Source organism: Mirounga leonina, unplaced genomic scaffold (assembly GCF_011800145.1).
Source record: "Mirounga leonina isolate KUSES-001 unplaced genomic scaffold, KU_Mleo_1.0 Mir_447, whole genome shotgun sequence".
Classification (NCBI taxonomy): domain Eukaryota; kingdom Metazoa; phylum Chordata; class Mammalia; order Carnivora; family Phocidae; genus Mirounga; species Mirounga leonina.
In genome coordinates this window covers 322,757-349,332 of record NW_023270757.1, presented here as the reverse complement: position 1 = coordinate 349,332, position 26,576 = coordinate 322,757, and the positions used below count along the sequence as shown (strand labels likewise).

Sequence of the window (26,576 nt, the reverse complement as noted above, 5' to 3'; positions counted from 1 at the left end):
TTGTTTTTAATTAAAATGGGGAATAAGAAGCCAATTCAAAAATTTGTCTCCCTTCATTTGCTCAAGGTAGGGTGATGGAACTTGTGTTCTAATAGAGCCTCAGCACTTGTTAAAAACATCAATTCTGGCTGAGCGTTGTGAATCTAGCCATTACATGCGTAGCTCCAAATGCTGCCATGGTATGTCATGGTCAGGCTCATTAATGAATTAATGCTTAACTGTTACTTTTTGGTTAGTAGGTTAGTAGAGGATTTTTCTCCCTTCTTGAAAGTAAATTAAGGATTTTTCTCCCTTCTTGAAAGTAGATTAAAGTAGATGTCCTCCTAAGCTTAGAAGGAACAGGCTTTCTAAGATTACAGCAGATAGAGGAAATTTAACATTCTAGATAAAAAAAGTGTGAAATGTACTGGGAGGAAAATAGAATTTTTTTGGTGCTACATTGTGCTTTCAATAGGCTCATAGTAATTTCTCATAGCTTCACAGATTTTGAATTGAATTTTTATAAAAATAGCTTTATGAAGATATAATTCACATGCTCTATGCTCTCTATATGCTATATAATTCATCCAAAGTGTACAATTCAGTGACTTTTAGTATATTCACAGAGCTGTGCAAATGTAATTACAAATAATTTGAGAACGTTTTCATTATCCCCTCAAGAAGCCTTGTATCCATTAGCAGTCACTCCCCATTGTCCTCTACACCTTTCCAATCTTAAGCAATTAGTTTCCAATTACTTAAGCAATTACTCTTTAGATTTACCTATTCTGGACATTTCATGTAAATGGAATCATATAATATGTGGTCTTTTGTTACTGGCTTCTTTCACTTGACATGATGTTTGCGAAGTTCCTTTCCCTTTTTATGGCTCAACAATATTTCCATGGTATGGCTATACTACATTTTATTTATCAGTTCATCAGTTGATGGACACTTGGGTTGTTTCTGCTATTTGGCTATTATGAATTATGTTGCTCTGAACATTCATGTAGGAGTTTTTTGTGTGGATATGTTTTCATTTCTCTTGGGTAGATACCTAGAAGTAGAATTGCTAGATCATATGGTAATTTGGTTTAAACATTTGATAAACTGCCAGACTGTTTTCTGAAGGGGCTGCACCAGTTTTATATTCCTACCAGGAGAGGATGATGGTTTCAGATTCTCCACATCCTGCCAACACTTGCTATTGTCTATCTTTTTTTTTTTCTTTCTTTTTTTTTATTATAGATCCTATTGGATGTTAAGTGGTATGTCATTCTGCTTTTGATTTGCAATTATGTCATGGCTGATGATGGTTGAATATCCCAGTCTTTATTAACATTTCTTTATCTTCTTTGGATCCTTTGCTCTTTTAGAATTGGGTTATTTGTCCTTTCATTATTGAATTATAAGAATTCTTTATATATTCTGGATACAAATCCCCTATTAGATAGATGATTTGTAAAAAATTTTCCCGCATTCCGTGGGTTGTCTTTCATTTTCTTTCTAGTGTCCTTTGAAGGACAAATACTTTTAATTTGATGAAATCTATTCTTTCTCTTTAGTTGTACTTGCTTTTGGTGTCATATCTAAGAAGACTTTGCCTAGTCTAAGGTCACAGAGATTTACTATTATATTTTCTTTAAGAGTTTGATAGTGTTAGCCCTGACATTTAGGTCTAAAAATTTATTTTGAGTTAATTTTTATGTGTTGTGTGAGAAACAGACCCAAATTCATTCTTTTGTATGTGGATATCTAATTGTTGAAATCCACCATTTTTCAAAAAGGCTCTTCTTCCTCCATTGTATTTTCCTGGCATATTTATCAAAAATCAATAGATTTTTGGTAAGGATTTATTCCTAGACTCTGAGTTCTGTTTCATTGATCTATATGTTTTGTTGTTATGCCAGTGCCACCCTTGTTGGATTACTGTAGCTTTGAAGTAAGTTTTGAAACTGAGAAGTTTGAGTCTCAAACTTTTTTTTTTTTTAAAGATTTTTATTTATTTGACAGAGAGAGGGAACACAAGCAGGGGAAGTGGGAGAGGGAGAAGCAGGCTTCCCGCAGAGCAGGGGGCCTGATGCGGGGCTCGATCCCAGGACCCTGGGATCATGACCTGAGCCGAAGGCAGACGCTTAACGACTGAGCCACCCAGGCGCCCCAACTTTTTTCTTTTTCAAGATCGTTTTGGCAATTTGGGATTCCTCGCTTTCCACATGAGTTTTAGAATCAATTTTTCAATTTTGGCAAATAAGCCAGCTAGGATTTTGATGGGATTGTGTTGAATCTGTACATCTATTTGGAAAATATTACTATATTAACAGTATTACGTTTTTTGATCCACAAATGAATTGTGCTTCTCTTTTTATTGTGTTATGCATAGGGATTGAAATGAACACCTGCAGAGAAATTTTTGTCCATTAACCACCCCCTTACAGTATGACTAATTTTATATATTTCATATTGGAATAACACATTTCACTCTACAGTTACTTTGTTGTTTATATATTCTACGTTTTAGCTTCTCATTAGAACTATAAACTTCTTTGGGGCAGGATATATTTAAGAAAAACTTTTTTGATTGGTATTTGGCAGGTCATTATAAAAGAGATAGAATATTAGTGGTACTATGAAATTACCACTGACAACAAATAGCTAGCTAACATTTTTTTCTGTCTTCAAAGTTATATATATATTCCTGTTATTCTTTTGAAGAAAAACAAAATAATGATCGCATTAGAGATCAATTTCCTTTAGGAGGCATAATAAATATATTCTTTACATTCATTTTAGGTACCAAATCTGATTCCAGTTTTAATGTTCAAATTGGGAAGACCACTGGAACCCGTGTTGTATAATGACATCTTGTATACTTTACCTACACTTGGTGTTCACAAGGTTTGTATATTAACCAGTTTGGGGACAAAAAGAGAGTGAGGCATGCATAATACATTGAATTTTGAGCCCTTAATTTTGCTATGACTGCTACTTCCCTTGTTGGGCCAGAAGTATTTATTATGGTATTTAAGAATTAATTCTTTGAAATCATTTAATAGCCAAATTTTCCCATTGGCTGTTGTCTGAGATTAGGTCTTACACCCCCAGGTTCGCTAGCTAGCCCCTCCCCCAAACTATCCGCCACCTCTGAGAAGGTGGGTCATATTGTCGTTAGCTTCCATTTCGGTCTTTATTCTATAATAAGGGATTTTCACATTCTTTTGGTCACCTTGGGATTACCTACATTTATATTTGTGAAGCCAACATTTCTTCAATATTTTCTAGGTGTGTATAGGCCAGATTCTGCGAGTGATCCAGCTTCTTGGAACCACTCCACAACTAAGAGCTGTCACTCTGCGCTTGTTGACATCGTTGTGGGAAAAGCAGGTAAGCTTAGAGATAAGCTTGTGTATTAAACATGTTCCTTTCACCAGAGCAGATTAGTTTTGTCAGGTGTGTGACAGGGCCCTGATATAGTAGTGTTAAGGCGTGGCATCAGTGATTGCATTCAGAAATCTTGGTTTGGCGTGATGCTTTTGATCTGTAATGCAGTCGGTTGTGATTGACTCTCAAAGAGAAATTGAGAATAGAAGAAAAAAACTTATCTTGTTAATTCTGAAATTTATATTTCCATCTGCATGGAAAAAGTAATAGAAATATGATTACATGTGATTAGAGCCTTTGTAATTAGGGTGAGATTCAGCCACCTTTTTCTTGTCTTATGAAATGAACAGAAATGGGTCTATAAGAAAATCCCTAGCAATCACAAAAGCATTCTTCTTTGCTGATTAGAAGAAATGCATTATAATTAGCAATGCAAATGTGGGATTTGGAGGTAAAAATGCTATGTAAAATGATTATTCAACTCAAGTTGGGAAATTACCTTTTTTATGAAATTGCCTTCTTAGGATCGTGTCTACCCTGAACTGCAGCGTCTCATGGCCACGTCCGATGTACCTTCTCTGTCTGTGGGCAGGGAAGTCCAGTGGGAAAAACTCATCGCCAAAGCAGCATCAATCAGAGACATATGTAAGCAAAGGTAAGATGCGCTTAATCCTTGGGAATGGATATCATGACACATTCTTTTGCTTTTAATTTTTTTGTTGCAAGCAAGAGACTAGGAATGATAGGCAGAGGATATTTGAGTAAGAATAAATTAATTTTCAGTTCCAGTTTTCTGATAGTAGAACTTAGTATGATTGGATAATAACTTTGAGAAGCAAGCATGTCCTTTATATTTCAGATCTAGCCTTGTATCTAGTTTATAGGACATTTGTATCCTCTTCTGGATAATAATTTATTATTATAATAAAAAATGTGATGCTATGTTTTCTTTTCTTTCTTTCTTTCTTTTTTTTTTGTATACAAATCTCTGAAACCTAAGCAGTGGGCTATAGTCAACTGTTTTTTGTTTTTTGTTTTTTAAGATTTTATTTATTTATTTTTGTCAGAGTGAGAGAGAGCACAGGCAGAGGGAGAAGCAGGCTCCCTGCTGAGCTGGGAGCCCGATGTGGGGCTCGATCCCAGGACCCTGAGATCATGACCTGAGCTGAAGGCAGACGCTTAACCGACTAGGCCACCCAGCTGTCCCTGTAGTCAGCTGTTTTGTCTTATATTTTCCCTATGTTATGTCTAATTGTTATAAAGGGTTTGAATAGGGAAGATCTCATTTGTGATTCATTGCCTGGAATTTATTACTAGGAATTATTACAAGGAAGGCCTGATCTTGAATCCCCATGTATGCCCTAGAGTTGAGGAAGACATGAAAGTATTAGGGAGGTGACTCTGCTGTTGTAGTTTAGGGATTAATCCTAAAGCCGGTAACGTGGATGATTCTTGTTTCAAGTCTGGGATCAGGATGTATCTAAACCTCAGCAGTTCTGCCTCTTTTCTAAGCTTCAGCCTTTGGCAACACCAGCATAACCTCACTCTACAAGTCACACACATGAAACCTAAGACTTGGGAGTGTGGATTCTCTGGAGCTACTGGAATGGAAAACATTTTAGAGATGAAGGACTATTAGCCAACATTTTGATTTTCACGCTTAAAGCTCAGCTTCAGGAGAGGTTAAATATCAGAGCAGGTCAGCGTCTGTTGATAACTTATTCAGTATTCCACCTCAAGGTCTGCCAAAATTTTCCAGTTTTGGAAAATGATTACTGTTTGTCTGACAGTGAAACAGTAGAATCCAACCAGGCAATTTTCATCAGCTGGTAGTTTGTTCGAGAAAACCATTATATCACTCAGCGGTGACAAGGAAAGCCAAGGGTGGACCTGAGCATTTCTTTGAGAAGTTAATATCATTCTGGGGATAGCACACTGCATGTGGAATAGAGAGGGGAGGAAGGGGAGGAGGAGGAGTGAGTGAATCCAGTGTAGTGCCTGGCGTGAGATGGGTGTTTAGTCAGTTATAATTCATGTCATTACTTTTATCATCATCATCGGCATCATTATTGTGATAGGTGTAACCACCTGCGTATCACTGCTGTAATAAATTATCTTCTCATCTCCAGTCCCTGCCTTTGTAGTCAGTGGCTGATACCAGAGCACCCGGCAGGCAGGAATAGCTCTATCTTTACTGATAATCTCAATGAGGTAAGTCAGTTCTTCTCACCATTATTATAGACTTGAATTTTTGTCAATTCAGGCCGTAGGATTTACAGTTTAGGGAGAAGAAAATTTGTTAGCAAGTGCCCTCTTGCTTGGATAATATTTCTTTATCAACAATGAGCCTTATGTTACAGCAGGAACGACGATGAGGCAAATCTTGGCAGAAAACATATGTTAGTATTTGAGGGTCAACATTTAATGGACATAAGGGTAAAGAAAAGCACTAATGCTGTTTGTTCAGGCAGAAGTCCTGGGAGGGGGAGTGTGCTCTTTGGCTTTAATCTTGTTTCTAAACTATCGTTTCTTGTAGGCCCTACCAGCATGGAGCGGATATGTTGGCAGCCGCTTCCCAGGTGTTGAATGAATGCACCAAACCTGATCAAGCCACTCCGGCAGCCTTGGTCCTCCAAGGTCTTCACGCGCTCTGCCAAGCGGAGGTAGGCTTTTTAACATTGTTTTGGATCATTTTGAAGAAAATATTGTCCAAGCCATAGTAGTTACAAGGATGTAAGTTTAGATTCATTTAATTGAGTGTTTGAGTATTCATTCCCAGAGGTTTTTATTTGGGAAGCAAAGCAAGACCTACTTGCCACATTCTTTCTAGAGGGGAGTCTAGAAACATCTGGTCCTGCGGACATTGTCTAGAGGCTAAAGACAACCACTCTATGTTTTCCCTTGTTCTTATTTTTATTTTTATATTTTTTTGTTAACAGAGATGGGAAAGTTATGCTCCTAGGAGATCTCTTGAATAAATCTGCTCATTAGGTTTGTGATTAGCACACTGTAGAAGCAGAGGAAGAGAAGAGATTGGCATACACCTGTGGCAGTTTAATAACCAGCAAAAATTATTGTTGGCTCTTAGTGATCAGTTTGGGTAGGATGGATTGATGTTAGACTTGCACCTCTAAACATTTTCTGAACTTGAGGCTGCTCCCCACGTGACAACACAGCAGAGAGAATGTTAACCATCTTGGAGAAATGGGATAATTATGTCAAAGATCACTGATCAACCTAACCAAAGTTTTTGACACAGTGAGACATACTTAGACAATTGGAGTCTTTTAGTGAAGGAGACTAAGTGGAAATCTCTTAGCGTTGGCAATTATGGTTGATAAGATAAGGAATATAATGATATAATAATACATCATTGGCAGTGGGACTCTACTTGTATTTATATGTTCTTGTGCTAAGTACTTTCCATTTATGGTTCTCATTAATTCTGCAATATGAGGATTAAAACACCATTTTATAGATGAGGAAAATAGACCTTCGAGGGAGGTTTACTCAGGATCTTGGTAGGAGACTAAACTACTGTTCTTTTGGGTAGACACTTATTTTAGCAGAGAGTGAGCATCATCACTATTTAGGAACCAATGTATGCTGAGGACAGCTTGTGACCATGGGCCCAGTGATGGACAAAGCTGTTTGGATTTCAAAGCAGAGCGCTGTTACAGCAGGGGTCAACTACTCAAAACCAAGGACTTTTGGTTTTTATTGCTTCAATTAGTCATCTGGAATTGGGAAGTGTCACTTTAATAATGATCTTGCTTTCATGGTAAATAATTCTAAACCTCATTTTGAAATGAGTTTTTCTTTTTATTTTTAAAGATTTTATTTATTTATTTATTTGAAATGAGTTCTTTTTTTAATTTTTTTTAAAAGATTTTATTTATTTATTCAACAGAGAGATAGAGAACACAAGTAGGCAGAGAAGCAGGCAGAGGGAGAGGGAGAAGCAGGCTCCCCGCAGAGCAGGGAGCCTGATGCGGGACTCGATCCCGGGACCCTGGGATCATGACCTGAGCCGAAGGCAGCCGCTTACCCGACTGAGCCACCCAGGCACCCCTGAAATGAGTTTTTAATAGAAGCTTTGAGAGAAGAGAGAATTCTATACTTTCACCTCCAAATGGTGATCAGTGTTACCATTTTGGAGTATTTCCTTTTCATTATTTTTTCCAAACAGGAATCAAGTCCTTTCCAAAATTAACTTTTTCCCTCTAACAAATGGTAATTTTGTCTTACTGTGTCTATAATTCCATTGTGTTTTCCACTCATCCTCTGCTGTTATTACACGGCTCTGTTGTTTGTAGATCCTTATTAACTCTTAAGAAATGCTCAGCGTGTGGTGCTGATTTTTCTCATTCCATTTTCTCTAGGATATCATTAACTGTAGTTAGTACTGGAGATACGAAAAATGTACCAGATGTGGCAGGAAGCGTCTTTGTTTTGGGGCAATGGTGGGACTGTACCTGGTATATACCAGTTATTGGCTTCCTGTCCTTTGGTTAGTTTACTTAACCTCTGAGCTTCTAGTTCTTTAAATGAAGATAAAAGATTACTCAAAAAATAAAAGAAACCTAGCATAATGTCTGCCCACATAGGTGCTCTTTAAATGTTGAGTTTGCTCCTGAAAAATTGGTACACAGTTGGATATAGTGAGTGCCATTAAGGAGGTTCTAAGTAGTTTTTTGTTTTTAGTCTTTTCCTGAAAGCTCACATAATACAGGACAGTGACTTCATTTCTTCCTACAGATGGTACCCTATCCTTCCAATGCGGAAGCTCTTGTTACTTCTTTCAATACTTAAAGGAGACAATTTAGGATTGTTGAAGTCTATTCCCCTAATCCAAACTACTACCCAGAGGATTTTACTAAATAGGATCGAAATCCATTCAGGCTGCTGTATTACAACATAACGTAAACTGGGTAGCTCATTAACAAACATTTATTTCTCATGGTCTGGAGGTTGGTAAGTTTGAGCTCAAGGTGCTGGTATATTCAGTGTCTGCTGAGGGCCTCCATCTTGGTTCCTAGATGGCCATCTTTATAGACAGCTTTAACCTCACATAGCTGCAGGGGCAGGAGAGCTCTCTGGAGACTCTTGATGTGGTCACCAGTCCCAGTCATGAAGGCTCTGCCCTCATAACCAGGTCATCCCCCAAAGATCCCAGCTCCTAAAAACTACCCCCTTGAGAATTACAATTTCAATATACGAATTTTGGAGGGGACACAAATGTTCCACCCACAGCAGCCACTTTGCTTCTTGCATTCCATTCTCTTGTAGAGGAATTGAGACATCATGTCTAGGTATTTTATTCAATGAGGCCTGTGTCTTATTTTCATACCTTAATACTCCTTCTTCTGCTTGGTTAAAGGCATTTCTCTTTTCCATTGTGTTTCCTTCCTCCCCGTTGTGTTTCCTTTTGTTTTATGAAATCCAAATCCCATATGGTGTTTTTATCAAAATTTCACTTTTAAGGGGCGCCTGGGTGGCTCAGTCGGTTGAGCGTCTGACTCTTGGTTTCGGCTCAGGTCATGATCTCGGGGTTGTGAAATCAAGTCCTGTGTTGGGCTCTGCGCTCAGCATGGAGTTTGCTTGACCCTCTCCCTCTGCTCCTCCCCTGCCCCGCTCGTGTGCACACACTCTCTCTCTCTCAAATAAATAAGTAAATAAATAAATAAAACCTTTAAAAATTTCACTTTTTAAAGAACTTCAGCTGACAGATTGCAAATGAAATAAATCCACCTTGTCTTTTGAACAAATAGATGTAGCCTTTTCAAATCCTTTTTGTATTAAGATCAGTACTAATAAATCATAAAGCAATACTGGCAATCACTTAACTTCATTTTTTATAGAGAATGCTTATTTTCTTATCCCTTATTTTTCACCTTTCTTGTCTTAGAGGATAAACTCACTATTTTATTGACCCTTACCAGAGGTACATAGTTATTTACCGTCTTTTCCTTATAGATAGTACAAGTGTCCTGAGTTGTGGAATTTTTTTTTTTTTTCTGAGTTGTGGAATTTGTTGAAACTGACTGCATCACAGTTGATTTTGGCAATCGAAATACTCTTTTTTTAAAAATGTTTTGTAATAAATAGCTTTATGTTCGTTTAAATAAGTAGAAATAATCTATTTCCCCTTGATGAACCTTGACGGTGGTAATTGATCTTTGTGTTTTGTTTAAGCCATTCCAAGCTTTTTTTGTATGTGTTCATTATTTGTGAAGCTGCTGCCATTATGTCCTGTGATGTGTATTGAAGTTGCAAAATACACTCAATTTGGTGGCTCTTGCCAGGACACATTTACTAATTTTGGGCTAATCTTTTTTTTTTTTTTTTTGCCAGCATGCATTCTTTGAGGCCGTTTATTGTCTTCTAATTGATATCATGTGTGAAGCAATTGATGGTTGCCAAGAGTTTCAAGAATGAAAATATTCAGCATAGTTATAAATCTATTTCCCAGTAGCATTTGGTAGTAATTTGTCTATCCACTGCTTTTTAGATCCTTGACTGTCAAATATAATTAAGAATACAGAAAGCTGAAAACAATGAAACTTTAATAACCAATAAGGAAAAGAGTAAAATTGAATAACCCTATCTTTTAGAAAATGCCTCATTTGGAAAACCATTCCCAATTGGATTTCGCTGGGCCTTCCCATCCTTGCCTTTTGTATAGTAAGTAGAGCTCTTTTTCTTAAGGTCGACACTGGACTCCTCAGTTTTAGAATCACAATTATGAAATTAATTTTCCTGGAAGGTCAGATTAAGCCTGCAATTCCTCCTCCTTAATCATTTATCATGGTCTCCAATGAGAGATTGAAAGGATGGATTCCATGTCAAGGCCAACTCTATGAAGGTGAAGATTGTGTTCCCAACGTGGGTATCTTCTATGCTGCTTTACTAAACAAAACACATAAAAGGGGAACTTCTAGGAATCTTCGTTAACCGTAAAGACAATTATGTAGTTTCCATTTTGGAACTGGAAAAGAAACTTACTCTTTCTTTAACACTATTGGTATATTGATTTAGGACTTCACACTTTTTTTTTTTTTCTTTTTAATGGCTGAACTACTTTTTACAAGTTACAGCTAATATTTCTGGGGTACCTAATATGAATTTGGACATTTTGTGATAATGGGGATTCATTTTATACTGAAGAAACAGTGGCTCTGGCAATTTAAGTAACTTTCCAAGATCACATGACTCATAAATGAAAGAGAAGTAAAGTAGATCCAAGACTCTCTCCAAGTCTGATTTTCTTTTGTTATTTTGAGGCTTCCTTCCTTTGAAAAATATGAGCATTGAAAGAAGTACATTTCTTTGGCTTTAAGCAGAGGGTTTGCCATTTTCAAAGGAAAATTAATATTTGTGCATTATCTTTTCCATATTTTTTCCATTCAGCTTTCTCATCTCATCTGAACACTTTTTGCCCCATTCCATCCCCATAATCCTTAATTTTCTTCTTTTTAAAAAAGATTTATTTATTTATTTGAGAGAGAAAGAAAGCTTGTGCATGTAAGTGGGAGAGGGAGCAGAGGGAGAGGGAGAGAGAGAGAATCTTAAGCAGACTCCATGCTGAGAACAGAGCCCTACTCAGGGTTTGATCTCACAACCCTAAGATCATGACCTGAACTGAAATGAAGAGTGGGTCGCTTAACCGACTGCACCACCCAGGTGCCCCATTTCTTTTTGACTTAATATAAAGTTATGTCTCTGAGAAACAATATTCTCTTAAAAAAAAGTTTTATTAAGCTATAAATCACATACTATTCCTTTCATCCGTTTAAATGTTGACAATTTGATGGATTTTAGTATATTTTCAGAGTTCTGCAGCCATCACCATAATCAATTTTAGAAAATTTTACCACCTCCACCAAAAAACCTTGTACCCTTTAGTTATCACCCCCCAACCCCTCACATTTGCCCTAGCTGTAGGCTCTAGGCTCTAGGCAACCATGAATCTCCTTTCTGTCTCTATGGATTTGCCTATTCTGGACAGTTTATATAAATGGAATCATACAGTATATTGTTTTTTTTGTGACTGGCTTCTTTTACTTAACATGTTTTCAGGGTTCATCAATGTTGTATCATGTATCAGTACTTCATTTCTTTTTACGGTCAGATCATATTCTATATGGTAATTCTACATTTTATCCATTTATCAGTTAATGAACTTTTGGATTTTTCCCCTTTTTTTGTCTATTGTGAATAATGCTGCTATGAACATTTGTGTACAGATTTTGGCATAGACATATGTTTTCATTTGGGGGAGGTATACACCTAGGAATGGAATTGCTGGGTCACATGCTTACTCTGTGTTTAACCATTTAAGAAATGGCCAGACTGTTTTCCAAAGTGGCTGTGCCATTTTGCATTCCCACCAGCAGTGTATGAAGATTTTAATTTCTCCTCATCCTTAGCAACACTTCTTCTTAGCTGCCTTTTCTTTTTTCTAACTGTAGCCATCCTAGTGAGTGTGAAGTGGTATCGCGTAAGGCTTTGATTTGCATTTCCCTGATGACTAATGATATTGAGCGTCTTTTCTTGTGTTTCTTAGCCACTTGTGTATCTTTTTGGAGAAATGTCTATTGTGATCCTTTGAATATTCTCTTCTTCATAGCTTTTAACTAGCCTTGTCAGCCAAGTTACATTTTGTTCCTATAGGAATGATTAGTAAAACAGTTTTCTTCTCATACATCAAAGTAGACTGGGAAATCATGAGCTTTTTTATGGGCCTTTTACTACAGAGAGAGCTTATCAAACCATATGAAATACCAGATAAAGACTCGTATGTTCCATTTTACCACTTTGTCTACCTATTACATTTTCTTTATTTTTAATGAAATTAGCAGAAGGTTTTCATTTCAGTTCATGGGAAACTATTAGAGACATTTTAATAATAGTAAGCATCTGTTGTTTTACTGTTTTCTATATAGTAATCATTATGTATTACAGTCATTATATTTATTATCTCATTTAATCTTATGAAAAGAAGCCCTCTACATGAAAGGTACTATTTTCTTCTGGGAGGCTGACCATATTTAAATAATTGCCCAAGGTCATATAGCTAACATGCGGTAGAGCTAGGATTCAAATCCAGATCTGGCTCAATTCAAAGTCTATGTCTTAATCACTTTTTAAAAAAACCCTAGCTTTGTTGAGAGATAATTCACAAATGACCACTATGTGTTTTTGTTAGTCACGTTTGTATTCAGTTGACCTAGTTACGGTGTGATATTATTGGAGAAATCTTTTTGTGAGCGTGACATTTGGACTCATTTCCCACACTTCTCCATTTCCTTTGTGATTGGTTTACTGCAAGAGTTTATATAATTTAGGGTTTGTATAAAGATCCTAATGAAAAGATGTTTTGAGCTAAACTAGATTAATTTTTAGTGTTTTTACTGATTAAAAATTAGATTAGATTTTGTAATTTAAAGATGAATGTTTTTATGTCACTTTTAAAGACATTGGTTTTTATAGTATTACATTTACTTTGAATAATGAAAAAAATAGTATCCTTCATCAACTTTTCAGAAAAGCATTTTCATTTTGTTCATTTTCCTTTCCATGGTATTTTTATGCATACATATTTTTATTTCCATCGTCTCTATTTACATTTTGCTAGAAATATCTTTGATGTTGCTACATATTAAAATTTTTTTTTTAAAGATTTTATTTATTTATTTGACAGAGAGCACAAGCAGGGGGAGAGGGAGAAACAGGCTCCGCACTGAGCAGGGAGCCTGATGTGGGGCTTGATTCCAGGACCCTGGGATCATGACCTGAGCTGAAGGCAGATGCTTAACCAACTGAGCCACCCAGGCACACCGTTGCCACATATTTTAATGACTTACTTACATTTCGTTGAGTAAAATTATCATAAGTAATCAAATAATTCATTTCTTAAAATTTTTTTAAAAAATATTTTATTAATTTATGTATTAGAGAAAGTGAAAGAGAAAGAGAGTTGGGGGTGGGGGAGGAGCAGAGGGAGAGAGGGACAAGCAGACTCTGTGCTGAGCGCAGAGACCAGTGTGGGGGTTCAGTCTCACAACCCTAAGATCATGACCTGAGCTGAAACCAGGAGTTGGTTGCTCAACCAACTAAGCCACCCAGATGCCCCACAAATAATTCATTTTTGATTGGATTTTAAGTTGTTTCCCACTTTTTTCTGTTTATTTTTTAAAAGATTTATTATTTTAGAGGGAGAGGGAAAGAGAAAATCCCAAGCAGACTCCCCACTGAGCACGGAGCCCGACAGGGGACTCAATCCCTGAGATCGTGACCTGAGCCATACAGGCGCCCTCCCCACTTTTCTGTCTTTATAATTAGTAGTCTAAGAAATAATTATCTTTATAAAGTTTTAACTTCCTTTTGGATTATTTTCTTAGAATAAATATTCTGGAGTTTTCAGGATATTTTTATGATCTTATTAAATAGTTAACTTATTTTTGTAGTAACTTTCCATGTTTACCTGAGCATGAAAGGTGGAATGTAGGGGCACCTGGGTGGCTCAGTCGTTGGGCGTCTGCCTTCGGCTCAGGTCATGATCTCAGGGTCCTGGGATCGAGCCCCGCATCGGGCTCCCTTGTCTGCGGGGGGCCTGCTTCTCCCTCTCCCACTCCCCCTGCTTGTGTTCCCTCTCTCACTGTGTCTTTCTGTCAAACAAATAAAATCTTAAAAAAAAAAAAAAAAAAGGTGGAATGTAGCTATTTGTACCCAAGTTTCAAACTGTATTATTTGTTATTAGGGCGAACAGTTCAATTGCATCACACTTCATTAACTCCTTGGTAGCGTTTCTTGTTACCATCATTGTGCTTGCTACCAGGAGCCCATAATCCCTTATGTCCCCAAATTACAAGCTGTCATTAATGAAAGGAAAGATCTAAATTGTTTCCTCATAGTGAATTTGCCCAATGTAGTTTTAGCTTTAGGGCTTTGGAGAATTATTAATAAAGGAGGCAGGGGGTGATTTAATTCAGTATGGGTTTTTAAGTAGAAGTTGTAAAAAGTTAGCTGTATTTTTAATTTATTTTTTTTAATTTTAATTTTTTAAACATTTTATTTATTTGAGAGAGAGAGAGAGTGTGTGCGCACACACAAGAGAGGGGAGGGGCAGAGGGAAAGGGAGAGGGACAAACAGGCTCCCCTCTGACCTCGGAGCCCAACACAGGGCTCCATCCCCAGACCCCAAGATCATGACCTGAGCCGAAGTCAGACGCTTAACCGACTGAGCCACCCAGGTGCCCCTTAATTAGTTTTATTTTTTAATCATTTGTGTATTGTTATTATAAGTGCTTTTAAAGTTCATCTTGTTTGCTTGCGATATTAAATCCAAACTTCAGCTTTTTTTTGGTTTGCTTTTATTTTATATTTAAGAAATGTCATTGTTTTACTTTAGAGATTTACGGGTTTAAATGTACAAGAGATCCTATTTATCTCATAATCTCATGCAGTCTGTTGCCTGTTCCAGAAGATGTGCAAATAGAAAAGGTTGGTCGCCTTTCAGAAGGATTCTGCCAAGTTGTCATCTATTCATTTTCTGATGAGTAGAGGTGGGGAGGAGAGCAGGGGAGAAGGAAATGGTGTGGCTTACCCCCTAAACCCTGTGGCCACTACCACAGCGAATGGTAGGCAAGGATTCCTTGGGCAGGAAACAAAAAAGTATTCACCTTAAAATAAAAGTATTAACGATTTAAGCCAGGATGTGCAAGGCTCTCTGGATATGAAGATTTATGAGACACTTTTGGCCTAGGAATTCACAGTCTAGTAGGGGAGAACACTGCGTTAAGTACACTAAATGTATTTGAAATTCAGAAATAAGGGAGAGAAGAGATTGATGACAGCAAAGGACTCCTTCCCTAAACCTCACCCAGCAAGTTCCCGTGGCAGAGGGAAAGAACATCTGGGTCTAGAAGAGAGAGGCTCTGTGGCTCACCTCTAGCTCTCAGTTTTTTTCTTGTTTACAAAGAAAGCTATCTTGTTAAACAGCCCTGTTGAGATACAATTCACATAGTCTACATTTCACTCATTTGCAGTGTACAATTCAGTGACTTTTTGAATATTCACAAAGTTGTACATCCATCTCCATGATCAATTTTAGAACATTTTCATGACCCCACACCCTCCAGGTGTCCTCCCCCCAGCCTTAGGAAACCACTAATCTATTTTTTGTCTCTATAGATTTGCCTATTGTGGACATTTCATGTAAAAGGAGCCATATAATATGTGGCCTTTTGTGACTGGCTTTTCATTAGCCTAGTGTTTTCAAGGTTCATCTATGCTGTAGCATGTATCCATACATTATTTTTTATAGCTGGGTAATACTGCTTTGTGTGGCTATACCACATTTTATTTATCCATTCATTAGGTAATGGACATTTTTCCCCCCACTTTTTGGCTATTACGAATAATTCTGCTATGAACATTCATGTACAAGGTCTTTTTTTTTTTTTTAAGAATTTATTTATTTACGAGAGAGAGTGAGAGTGAGTGCACGAAAAGGAGGGGAGGGTCAAAGGGAGAGGGAGAAGCAGACTCCCTGCTGAGCAGGGACCCCCCCCCCCGCCACGGCACTCGATCTCGGGACCCCAGGATCCTGACCTGAGCCCAAGGCAGACGCTTAACTGACTGAGCCACCCAGGTGCGCCTCATGTACAAGGTCTTGTATGGACATAGATTTCATTTTTCTGGGTTGTATATCTAAGAGTAGGATTGCTAAATCATGTTTAGCTGTTTGAGTAATGGCCAGACTGTTGTCCAGATGAGCTGTATTGGTTTACCAACAACATCTTTCTTTTCTTCTCTCCAAATAATGCAGATACTCCTGGGTAGGCATAGCCACTGAAGCATTATTAGCTGTTACCTACATTCTTACCAAATGTATATGATGTGGATAGCCATTTAAGAATAAGAATATAGTAGCATATCTTCGGTCATATAGGAGGGTTGCTAGGAAAGGGGGAGCTGCCCTGGCCAGTTGTTTCTTTCTAACATTCTTTGGGGCATTGTTGCCTTGCTACTCAAAATGATTTCATCTGCCTTTGGGAAGTTGCCAACCCTTGCCTTAAAAGGTGTCATTTTGACCAGTAATTAATAACAATCCTGAATGGTGTATCGTTTACCATACTAAGGATGTCTGTCTTCATAAAAACCGACATTTCTATAAATCAGAGTTTGAAAACGTATGGCCTATTTTGTTTGATTATCATAGGATATTTTAAATTCTAATATTAATGAAAAATGAAAATATAGGTATCTACTGTCTCTTGGTGAGGCAGGAATATCTTGCAGTACCTGGCTTGCTTGTCCACATGGCAGTGACCCCTTGCTGTTAAGTAGCATTTAGCAGCTTCCTTTAGACGAGTGTGTGCTTTAATTTGCTGTGGTTCCTCTGGCTTCTAGATTTACGTTACCTGCCTGACCCAGGTAGTCCTTGCAAGTGTGTCCCTTATTTTAATATTACAAGTAATTTCATATAAGTTTGTCTTTGCTTCAAAAAGGAAGCTGTTCTATGATTGGCTAGTAAACGTGAAAAAAGGTCCACATTGTTGGTCATAGGGAAACACTGCAGTCACTAAAATTAAAAAGACTGTCAATACCAAATATTAGAGAAGGTATGAATGTCTCCTGTGTTATTGTCAGGAATATAAAGTGATAAAACCACAGTGGGAAAGTATTTGGCAGTTGTTTTTTTTTTAACATTTTATTTATTTATCAGAGAGAGAAAGAGAGAGAATACGAGCAGGGGGAGGGGCAGAGGGACAAGCAGACTCCCTGCTGACCATGGAACCCAACATGGGGCTCTATGCGGGGCTCCATGCCAGGACCCCGAGATCATGACCTGAGCGGATGTCAGATACTTAACTGACTGAGCCACCTAGCAGGTTTTTTTGTAAAGGTGAACATAAACCTACGCTATGATCCAGCATTTTCACTTCTAAGTATTTATCTGAGTAAATGAAAACATGTCCACAAAAAAACTCCTGTAAGAATGTTCAGTTCAGCTTTACTAATGGTAACATATTTGCAAACAACCCATGCTCATCAGCTGGTCAGTGGGTGAGCAGATAGTGGTGTATTTGTGCAGTGCAATGCTATTCAGCAAGAAAAAGGAATGTACCACTGCTACTCGGGACAGCATGGATGAATCTGAAGAACATGCTCATTGAAAGAAGCCTGTCACAAAAAGTCCATACATATCATTCTTATGAAATTCAAAATTAGGCATAATTAATCTCTGGGGACAAATCAGCATAGTGGTTGACTTGGCATGGGGAGGAGGAGGATAGAGTAGAAAGGGACCTTAGGAAATTCCAGAGTGTGTTCTATACCCGCACTCGTAATACTGTAGCTATTAGCTCCATGTGACTGGTAAGCACTAGAACTATGGCTAATTCAAAGTATGATATGCTACAAACATAAAATATACAGCAGATCAAAGCCTTATGAAAAACATGTAAAATACTGCATTGATAATATTTTTAAAATCAACTCCAGATTGAAATGGTAGTGTTTTGGGTATATTGGGTTAAACAAAATATATTTACGTTAATTTCATCTGTCTCCTTTAACTTTTTAAAATGTGGTTACTGGAAAATTTTAAATTGAATATGTGGGTCACATTCTATTTCCACGGTGTGTCCATCTTGATCGGGGTGGTGGTTACAACAGTGTGTACATCTGTCAGAATTCATTGAACTATCAGATTAAGATCTGTACTTTTAGGAGTATGTTATACTTTATAAAACAAAACTGTACAAGCTATATTTTTCATGCTAGTTACCATATTTGGCATTCGGCATCCATTATATTCTATGTGAAACTTCACGATCACCTTATAATGTAGGTGATATTTGCTGATGAGTCTAGGGAGTCTAAGTAATATCCAAAGTGACGTAGAAATATGTGGTAACGTGGAGATTTGAACGCCTTGTGGTTTGACTATAATTCTTGTGCTTTTCCCATTCGATCATGTTGCTTTGCCAATGGTGATGAGAATGTGAGTCTACTTTGGGACAGTTTGTTTTGTGACTAAAGCCATTGATTTCTAAACCTGTGCTCTCGGAGGTGGTGAATGAGCCATAACATTTTGGAAAGATAATTCTGCAAGTGCATAGGAATCTAGTAGCATTGCTCCTGAGGTCACAAGGAGGAAAACAACTCGCAGTCTAAAAACATTGCCTGCCATTGGAGGGGCAACAGCTCTGGGGTGTGTAGAAACGAAAATCAATACACTGGGGCACCTGGGTGGCTCAGTTGTTAAGCGTCTGCCTTGGGCTCAGGTCATGATCCCAGGGTCCTGGGATGGAGTCCCACATCAGGCTCCCTCCTCTCCCACTCCCCCTGCTTGTGTTCCCTCTCTTGCTGTGTCTCTCTCTGTCAAATAAATAAATAAGATCTTAAAAAAAAAAAAAATACACTGTCCTGAAAAGCAGGGCTCATTCACTTTTAACATTTTCTATCTCAAGTCTTGAGATGGGACTGTGAGGCCAGGCTGGCCCTCTGTTTTCTTAATCAGCTGTGAGTCTGTTGTAGCAAAAATTAATAGGCGTTGCAGGATCATGAAGAAAAGCTCTTTCATCTTTCCCAGCTCCAAGAGGGTGTTGTATTTTCAAAGCGAGTCTTGTACAATTGAGCAATAGATAAGGAGGGGAGGGGCCTTTCCTGGGGATTCTTGACCCCTGGAAGAGTTCACTTCAGGCCATTTGTCACAGCAATGATTTTCCCGGAAATACCCTATGCCAAGGTTATGTTTTGGCTATTCTATCCTCTTTTATTGATTTATTTTCTGAAATCACGGGGGAAGGTAGTTGTCCTGCCCTCTCTTCATCATCCCAGCTCTTTGTCTAGTGGCTCCTTCGGAGCACCATGGGGTGGGAACCATTTTCAATGGGACGCAGCAGGTTTGAAAGGTTTTAGGGAGTGAGTGTGGTACAGAAATGGCCAATAGGAATCCTGGATTTTGTTTAAGCATTTTTCAGCGTGATAAATATAATTTAATATGGAAATGTGAGCCATTGTCCCACGGCAGGTTTTCTCAGCTGTATACAGTAAGGATTCTGTCGCCTACTGTGGATTCGGTATTTATTACACTCTGGAACCTCTTTTGTTGTTCTGAGGTTTTGTTTGTGGGGACATTTAAAGGTAGATTGCCTGTTCAACCTTGCAGAGGAGTTGATTAAGTTTAATTTGCTATGCATTAGGGAAGGAATTTGCTGGTCTTTTTGAACTGAGCTCTATGTTATTTGTAGTTGGGGCATGTTTTTTGATGCCTTCAGTTCTTTCTGGGCATGAAAACGCTTTTTGTACATTTGTTGAATCTATTTCCATGCTGAGCTTTTTATATACAGCACAATGACCCTTTGCACTTGCAGTTGTAGTTTGGCCTTATTTTTAACTTTAAAAGGACAGCAGGAACTTGCCTTTTATTAAACATTTGCGGGATATTATAACATTTACTTTGTCACCCCATAAGTAGATGTTTCAATATAGTTTTTCATTTTCAAAATAAAATCTTAACTGTGTTATTTTTGTATGGTTCAGCACATGTACACCATGTGAAATGTGTGGGAAAATAAAAATATTGGTGTTTTTTTTTTCTTTAAATAGAAAAGACTTCAGCTTCCCACTATTTAATTGTTTTTATTTTATTTTTTTTAAGAAGTATTTGGAGATCATGTCAAATTGAGCACTGTATCATACTTATAATGGGAAATCTTGAATTTGAGGTGTTGAAATTTTGCCATTTCCTGTTTTTGCTTTTCGTTTTCTTTTTTATTAAGTTTTTAATTTTCCTTCCAGTATCGTGAAAATCCAGTGTTATTATTAGTTTCAGGTGTACAATATAGTGATTCAACAATCCTCTGCATATACTCAGTGCTCCTCATAAGTATATTCTTTAGTCCCCATCACCTATTTCCACCATCCCTCAGACCCCTCCCTTATTGCTGCTTTTATACTTCAGTCCTCTTTCCCCTGCCATCTGCCCTTGACCATACCCAGATTTGCTCTGATCTTTTTAAGATGCTTTGAAATATTTATAATCTCAACTTCTGAGGTGACAACATTTAGGAGCTCCTCCTGCCCCTTATATGTGATCTTAATCCCATTTTCTGTCGATGTGGTGCTTAAAGAATTTTGGTAGGAAAGGTTTTCTCTCTTGAATTGGCCTCATGGTCTCTGAGGATTATGAACTGATGTGAGTCGTCTGTGAGTGAACATGAACACTGTTCAGGGTATCCAGCCGTGAGTTTCCGGCTCTCAGTCACAAACCCAGGGCATTCTTTAAAAGATCAAACAAGTTGGACACTGGGAGGGTTTCAGTGATGCCAGTTAACATCAGAAGAGCTGGGCTCGGTGGTGGCAAATTGTGCTTATCTGAATTAGTGCCACTGAGCTGGAAATAATAACATGACTAAAATGATGCTGATTGTGTGCCATTCTGCCATTCCCGTGAATAAAATATATTGGTTTGAGCTTATACAAGGGGTGGGTAAATGGGGGGTAAATGGGGACATGGGGTGTAGAGAGGGAATTACTGAATCAGGGTAGTAGACCAGATGGCATTAATGTTTGAAAGGCTTTCTGGATTTTGCAATCTTACTGAAAGCATTATTTGGGTACCTTCCAAGAATTTAAAACGTTTATTTCTAAAAAGATTTTATTCATTATATATCCTTAAATGACCCAGAATTAAACTTTTATCAAAAATGACATTGTCATCTGTGGTGCTTAAGCTCATCTCTGTGCCATATAAACGTATTGATGAAAAACAGAAGTATCTCACCCTCTTATTGCCTCAGATGAAATATCGCTAAGAGGCTCATTTTTGGAAACACTGTTTCCAGATTACACTTCACCTGGTCTAGATGATGAAACTCACGTGTTAGTGAAAAGCAGTTAACTTGCTTCGGAAATATTTGGGATTGAGACCGTAAGAATTTGGTAAGTCTCCACCTAGGTACACAGTTACTCAGAATAACTCTGTAACATGCATGCAAATCCAGAAGTAATATTTCAAGGAGATAATATATGCGCTCTAATTCTTCAGTTTTAAGTTTGGGAGACTTTTTATCGTTTATAGTTAAGGATTTTGTTAGTCGGTGGACTATACTATTAGTTGGACGTCATTCTGATGCTTTTTTTCATGTTTTGAGTATACGTTACTTTTATGATTTACATGACTTCTTACTATCTATAGATCCTGTGGTCTGGTTTTTGAGCTTTATGAAAAGCTGGGCCGATGTTTTCTCACAATAGCAAGGTGGGATGCATTGCCCTGGGTTCTAATTCAGCATTAATGGCTTAGATATTCTCAGGGGAACCATTCTTTTTTGCTTCAGAGCCCTGCCACACTGCCTCTACTTTTATAAGTGGTCATTTGAGCAATTAGCTTGCTTAAACAGACTGACATGGAATGACTTTGGTCTGAAATGGTCGAAACACAGTCCAATAAAAGAATGTCCCTGACTTTGTTTCATTATGTTAAACTTAAAACTTCAGTTGGAGTATAATTCCTTCTCTTTCAGTTTGTTGGCTTAGCTACTATATCCAAGTTACAGACTTCACAGAAAAATGAAGGGTGGTAGTTTTTAGTGTGTAGGGTAGGGTCTTCAAAAGTTGGTGGAAAGCTTGTGCTACTAAATCAGAATCTCTAGAGATGAAATCTACGCTATTGTTTTTTTTTTTTTTTTTTTTTTTTTTAATGAGTTCTCCAGTGACTTTGATGTGCAGTGAAGTTTGGGACCAATGTCAAGAGCAGTGGTCTCTAAAGTGGATTGTGTGTAAGCCTACCCATGAGGTCGAGAAATGCGATCTCCAAAAGAAACTCTGTACCCGGGGCGCCTGGGTGGCTCAGTCATTAAGCGTCTGCCTTTGGCTCAGGTCATGATCCCAGGGTCCTGGGATTGAGCCCCTCATCGGGCTCCCTGCTCAGCCAAGAGCCTCCTTCTCCCTCTTCTTCTGCTGCTCCCCCTACTTGTGTGCTCTCTCTGTCAAATAAATAAATAAAATCTTTAAACAACAACAAAAAAAGAAATTCTGTACCCATTAGCAGCCACTCTCAATTCCCTGTGAGAAAAGCACAGTCCTTGGCAACCACTTTCTGTCTTTATAGATTTGCCTCTTCTGGACTTTTCATGTCAGTGGAATCATGCAGTGTGTAGCCTTTTGTGTCTGGCTTCTTTCACCTAGCATAGTATTTTCAGGGTTCACAAAACTTCACTCTTTCTTATGGCTGAATAATATTCCATCGTAATGACAATACCACATTTCATTAAATCCATTCATCACGGGCACCTGGGTGGCTCAGTCATTAAGCGTCTGCCTTCGGCTCAGGTCATGATCCCAGCGTCCTGGGATCGAGCCCTGCATCGGGCTCCCTGCTCTGCGGGAAGCCTGCTTCTCTCTCTTTCACTCTCCCGCTTGTGTCCTGCTCTCGCTGTCTCTCTCTCTGTCAAATGAATAAATAAAATCTTTAAAAAAAAAAAAATCCATTCATCAGATGATGGACATTTGGATGATTTCTACTTTGTGGCTGTTATGGATACTGCTCTGAGCATTCGTACACAAGTTTCTGCGTGGACTTAATGTTTTCTCTTGATACATATGGAATTTCTGGGTCATATGATAACTCCTTTTTAATTTTTTATGGAATTGCCAAAGTATTTTTCCAAGTGGTTGCACCATTTTACATTCTTCTCAGCAATGTATAAGAGTTTCCATTTTTCCACATGCTCACTGACATTTGTTACTGTCTTTTTTATTGTTACCCTATGGGGTATGAAGTATCTTTCTGTGGTTTTGATTGCAGTTTCCTGCCAATTTATGGTATTGAGCATCTTTTCATGTGCTTATTGGCAGATTATATTATTTACAATATTTTGTACTGAGATTGGGAGTGTCTCTGAGAAATATATATTACATAGAGGTTGAAAAGTTATTGAACTTTTGGGGTGCCTGGGTGGTTCAGTCAGTTAGGTGTCTACCTTCGGCTCAGGTCATGATCCTGGGGTCCTGGGATTGAGCCCCACGTCGGTCTCCCTGCTCAGCCAGGAGCCTGCTTCTCCCTCTCCCTCTGCCCCTCCTCTGCTTGTGCTCGCTCTCTCTCTCTCTCTCAAGTAAATAAATAAAATCTGTAAAAAAAAAAAAGTTATTGAACTTAAAGATGTTTTACCTTTTCCTTTATTGAGAATAATTTTTTTTTAAGGATTTTATTTATTTATTTGACAGAGAGAGAGATAGCGAGAGCAGGAACACAAGCAGGGGGAGTGGGAGAGGGAGAAGCAGGCTTCCCACGGAGCAGGGAGCCCGATGCGGGGCTCGATCCCAGGACCCTGGGATCATGACCGGAGCCGAAGGCAGACACTTAACGACTGAGCCACCCAGGCGCCCCGAGAATAATTGTTTCAAGTTTTCTTACTTTGCCTAATATTTTCCTTCTTATCATTCATGTATGTATCATATGAATAAATATACATATATGCTGGTGCGCTTTTTTTTTTTTTTTTAACCAGTAGAGCTGTACAAAGAAGCATGTTTATAGGTCACTGGATTAGAGGTTGCTCTTGTGTAACATATGGTAAGATGTCTTTCAAAAGTGTCATCACAAGCCATCTTTATGAAGAGGTCTGTTAAGATGATCCTTTTTCTCAGATTTTTTTGTTATATGGTATAGAAACACTTTGAAGGGGGGGCACCTGGCTGGCTCAGTCGGTAGAGCATGCGACTCTTGATCTTGGGGTTGTGAGTTTGAGCCCCACATTGGGTGTACAGATTATTTAAAAAAAAAAAACTTAAAAAAAATGCTTTAAAGGAATAAGGAATTGACTGTAAAGAAACTAGGCTATAGCATTCACTTCGATTAGGAGCAAATAGCATTATGGTAATAACCACAAAGACAAGTAAAACAACCATTCCGTTTACTGAGTGCCCATTGTGGTCAAGGCACAACAGTAAGTATAACATACCTTATCTCATTTAATTAGTACAGTATTTCTGTGAGTTTGGTGGTTTTGTCCCTATTTTACATGGGAATAAGCTAAGACCCATAGAGTATAAGTAATTTTCCCAAGGGCACAGAGCTAAGAAGACACAGAGTTGGGATTTGAATGCAAGGCTAATCCCTTGCCCTTTATTCAATACCATATCATATAATGTCATTCTTGTTACTTCTCTTCCCATCCCCCACCCCATACTCCCTCCTACCCCAAAGGCGGGGCAGATGTAGCCTGCTGCCACTTGATAAATAAAAGGGCAGAAGAAGAATGGCTTAGAGATTTAGTGAGCAAGAGCATTTCCATTTAGCCAAGGGAAATTCGAGAACCACTTAGAATTGGCTAGGGTCTAGAGTCAGCAGTTGCAGAACAGTATTAGAGAGGGACTTGATTCTAGTTACAGGTGACACGCATCTTTGAGCCGAGCAAGGCAACCCGCTTTCTGAGCCAACCCAATGGAGGAAAGGAGAAACTGACTGTTACTACTTATATTCATTCATGTTCAACTAAAATTTGTGTGCCTACTATGCACCATGAGCTGCTAGAGATAGAATGATGTGAAGGACAGACCTCGTTCTTAATCCCTGGGAAGCTCTCATTCTATGTTGGGGGACCGGAGCAAATGGACATTTAACCATTCATGGTACGCCTCCTAGTTTGCAGTGGTGATAAGTTCTATGAAGCAGGATTATGAATTGCTTTGGAATAAATTGTGTAATCTAAGGTAATTTCAGGTAATCTAAGAATGCTAGTAAAACTTCTGTAATTAGTGAGATCTTTCCTAGTTAATAATGAAGTTAAATGATTGGTTTCTGTTTCTCCTTTATGAAATTTCCTTATCCCTTAAGTTCGTGTCCTTTCTTTGCCCCAAAGCATCCCTTTCTATTTGAGCATTATAACTGACCGTAAATATTTGATTTGCATGTTTGTGCTCCTGTGAGCTACTTTGCAGAGGTAATAAGCTCTTTCTATTTCTCTCTAGTCCTGGTTCTTAACAGAGGGGTTGGCCTATTGGGAGATTTGAATGCCAGCTTGTTTACGAGACATTCTGAATTGTCCAGGGAGGTTATGATTTCACATTCTAGTCCACTCTCTCAGTGAATTTTTGCTTTTTAGAATATGTATGTTGAGTTTTTAAAGTGTTTTTATTGCACGGCATGTTTGTTGCTCAAAAATCAGAAAATACAGATATGCAAAGCATAAAACAAAAAAGCTCCTATAAAGTCACTATCCAGAGATAAATCTAATTTAAGCAACTTGCCATCTGTAATTTTGTGCCTTTTTATATATGTGTATGGCTGCATACCTGCAGAGATTTTAACAGGTGAGAGTGTATTGAGCATACTATGTAGCGTACAAGATGTATTCTTTTTTTTTTTTTTTTTAAAGATTTTATTTATTTTTCAACAGAGAGAGACACAGCGAGAGAGGGAACATAAGCAGGGGGAGTGGGAGAGGGAGAAGGAGGCTTCCTGCTGAGCAGGGAGCCCGATGTGAGGCTCGATCCCAGAACCCTGGGATCATGACCTGAGCCGAAGGCAGACGCTTAACGACTGAACCACCCAGGCGCCCACAAAATGTATTCTTAATATATTGTGTACATCTCTTTCTGGCAATATGTATACACATATTTTAATGGCTACATAGTATCTTATTGTACATTGCATGTATCATACTTTTACCAATCTTTTATTGATGGGTATTTTGTTTCCGATGTTTTACTTGCGTATTCAGAGCTGTGATGATCATCCTTAGAGCTAAACCTTAACATGCATCTCTAATTATTTCCTTCGAATAAGTTTTTAGAAATGGAATTGGTAGCCCAAGGGTATGTATTACCATCCATAAAGATTTCCCCCTTTTATTTTGTTTTTTATTTTATTTTATTTTTTTGTTTTTTGATTTCTCCCTTTTTAACTCTGACCTGCATTATATGAGAGTGTTGCTTTACCTATATTTTTTTCTACATAGGATATGAATTTTTCACATATATCTTTAGTTAGTGTGGAAAATATGGTTGATCATTGTAACTTGATTCTTTTATTTACGCACTAAATATGAGCCTTTTGCAACTGCTAACAGAGGTAGGCATTACTGATGATTTGGTGGCAGCTGAGAATAAAGTATATGATACATTGTAATAAATGGGAGAACACAAGGAAATCTCAAACATTATTCTTATTACTGCAATAACAATTCTACATTGAC

General features: G+C 38.0%; 1 protein-coding gene across 4 annotated transcripts in view; it reads left to right on the top strand.

Annotated features, from left to right (window-relative positions):
- The window catches only part of FOCAD (focadhesin), a 310,037-nt gene that overhangs the window by 143,193 nt on the left and 140,268 nt on the right, over positions 1-26,576 (top strand). For all 4 annotated transcript variants that reach the window (XM_034987916.1, XM_034987918.1, XM_034987917.1 and 1 more), the window contains 4 exons: positions 2,773-2,877; positions 3,262-3,363; positions 3,885-4,015; positions 5,897-6,023. In XM_034987916.1, the coding sequence (XP_034843807.1) occupies positions 2,773-2,877; positions 3,262-3,363; positions 3,885-4,015; positions 5,897-6,023 (465 nt within the window). The remainder of the gene's footprint in view (positions 1-2,772; positions 2,878-3,261; positions 3,364-3,884; positions 4,016-5,896; positions 6,024-26,576) is intronic.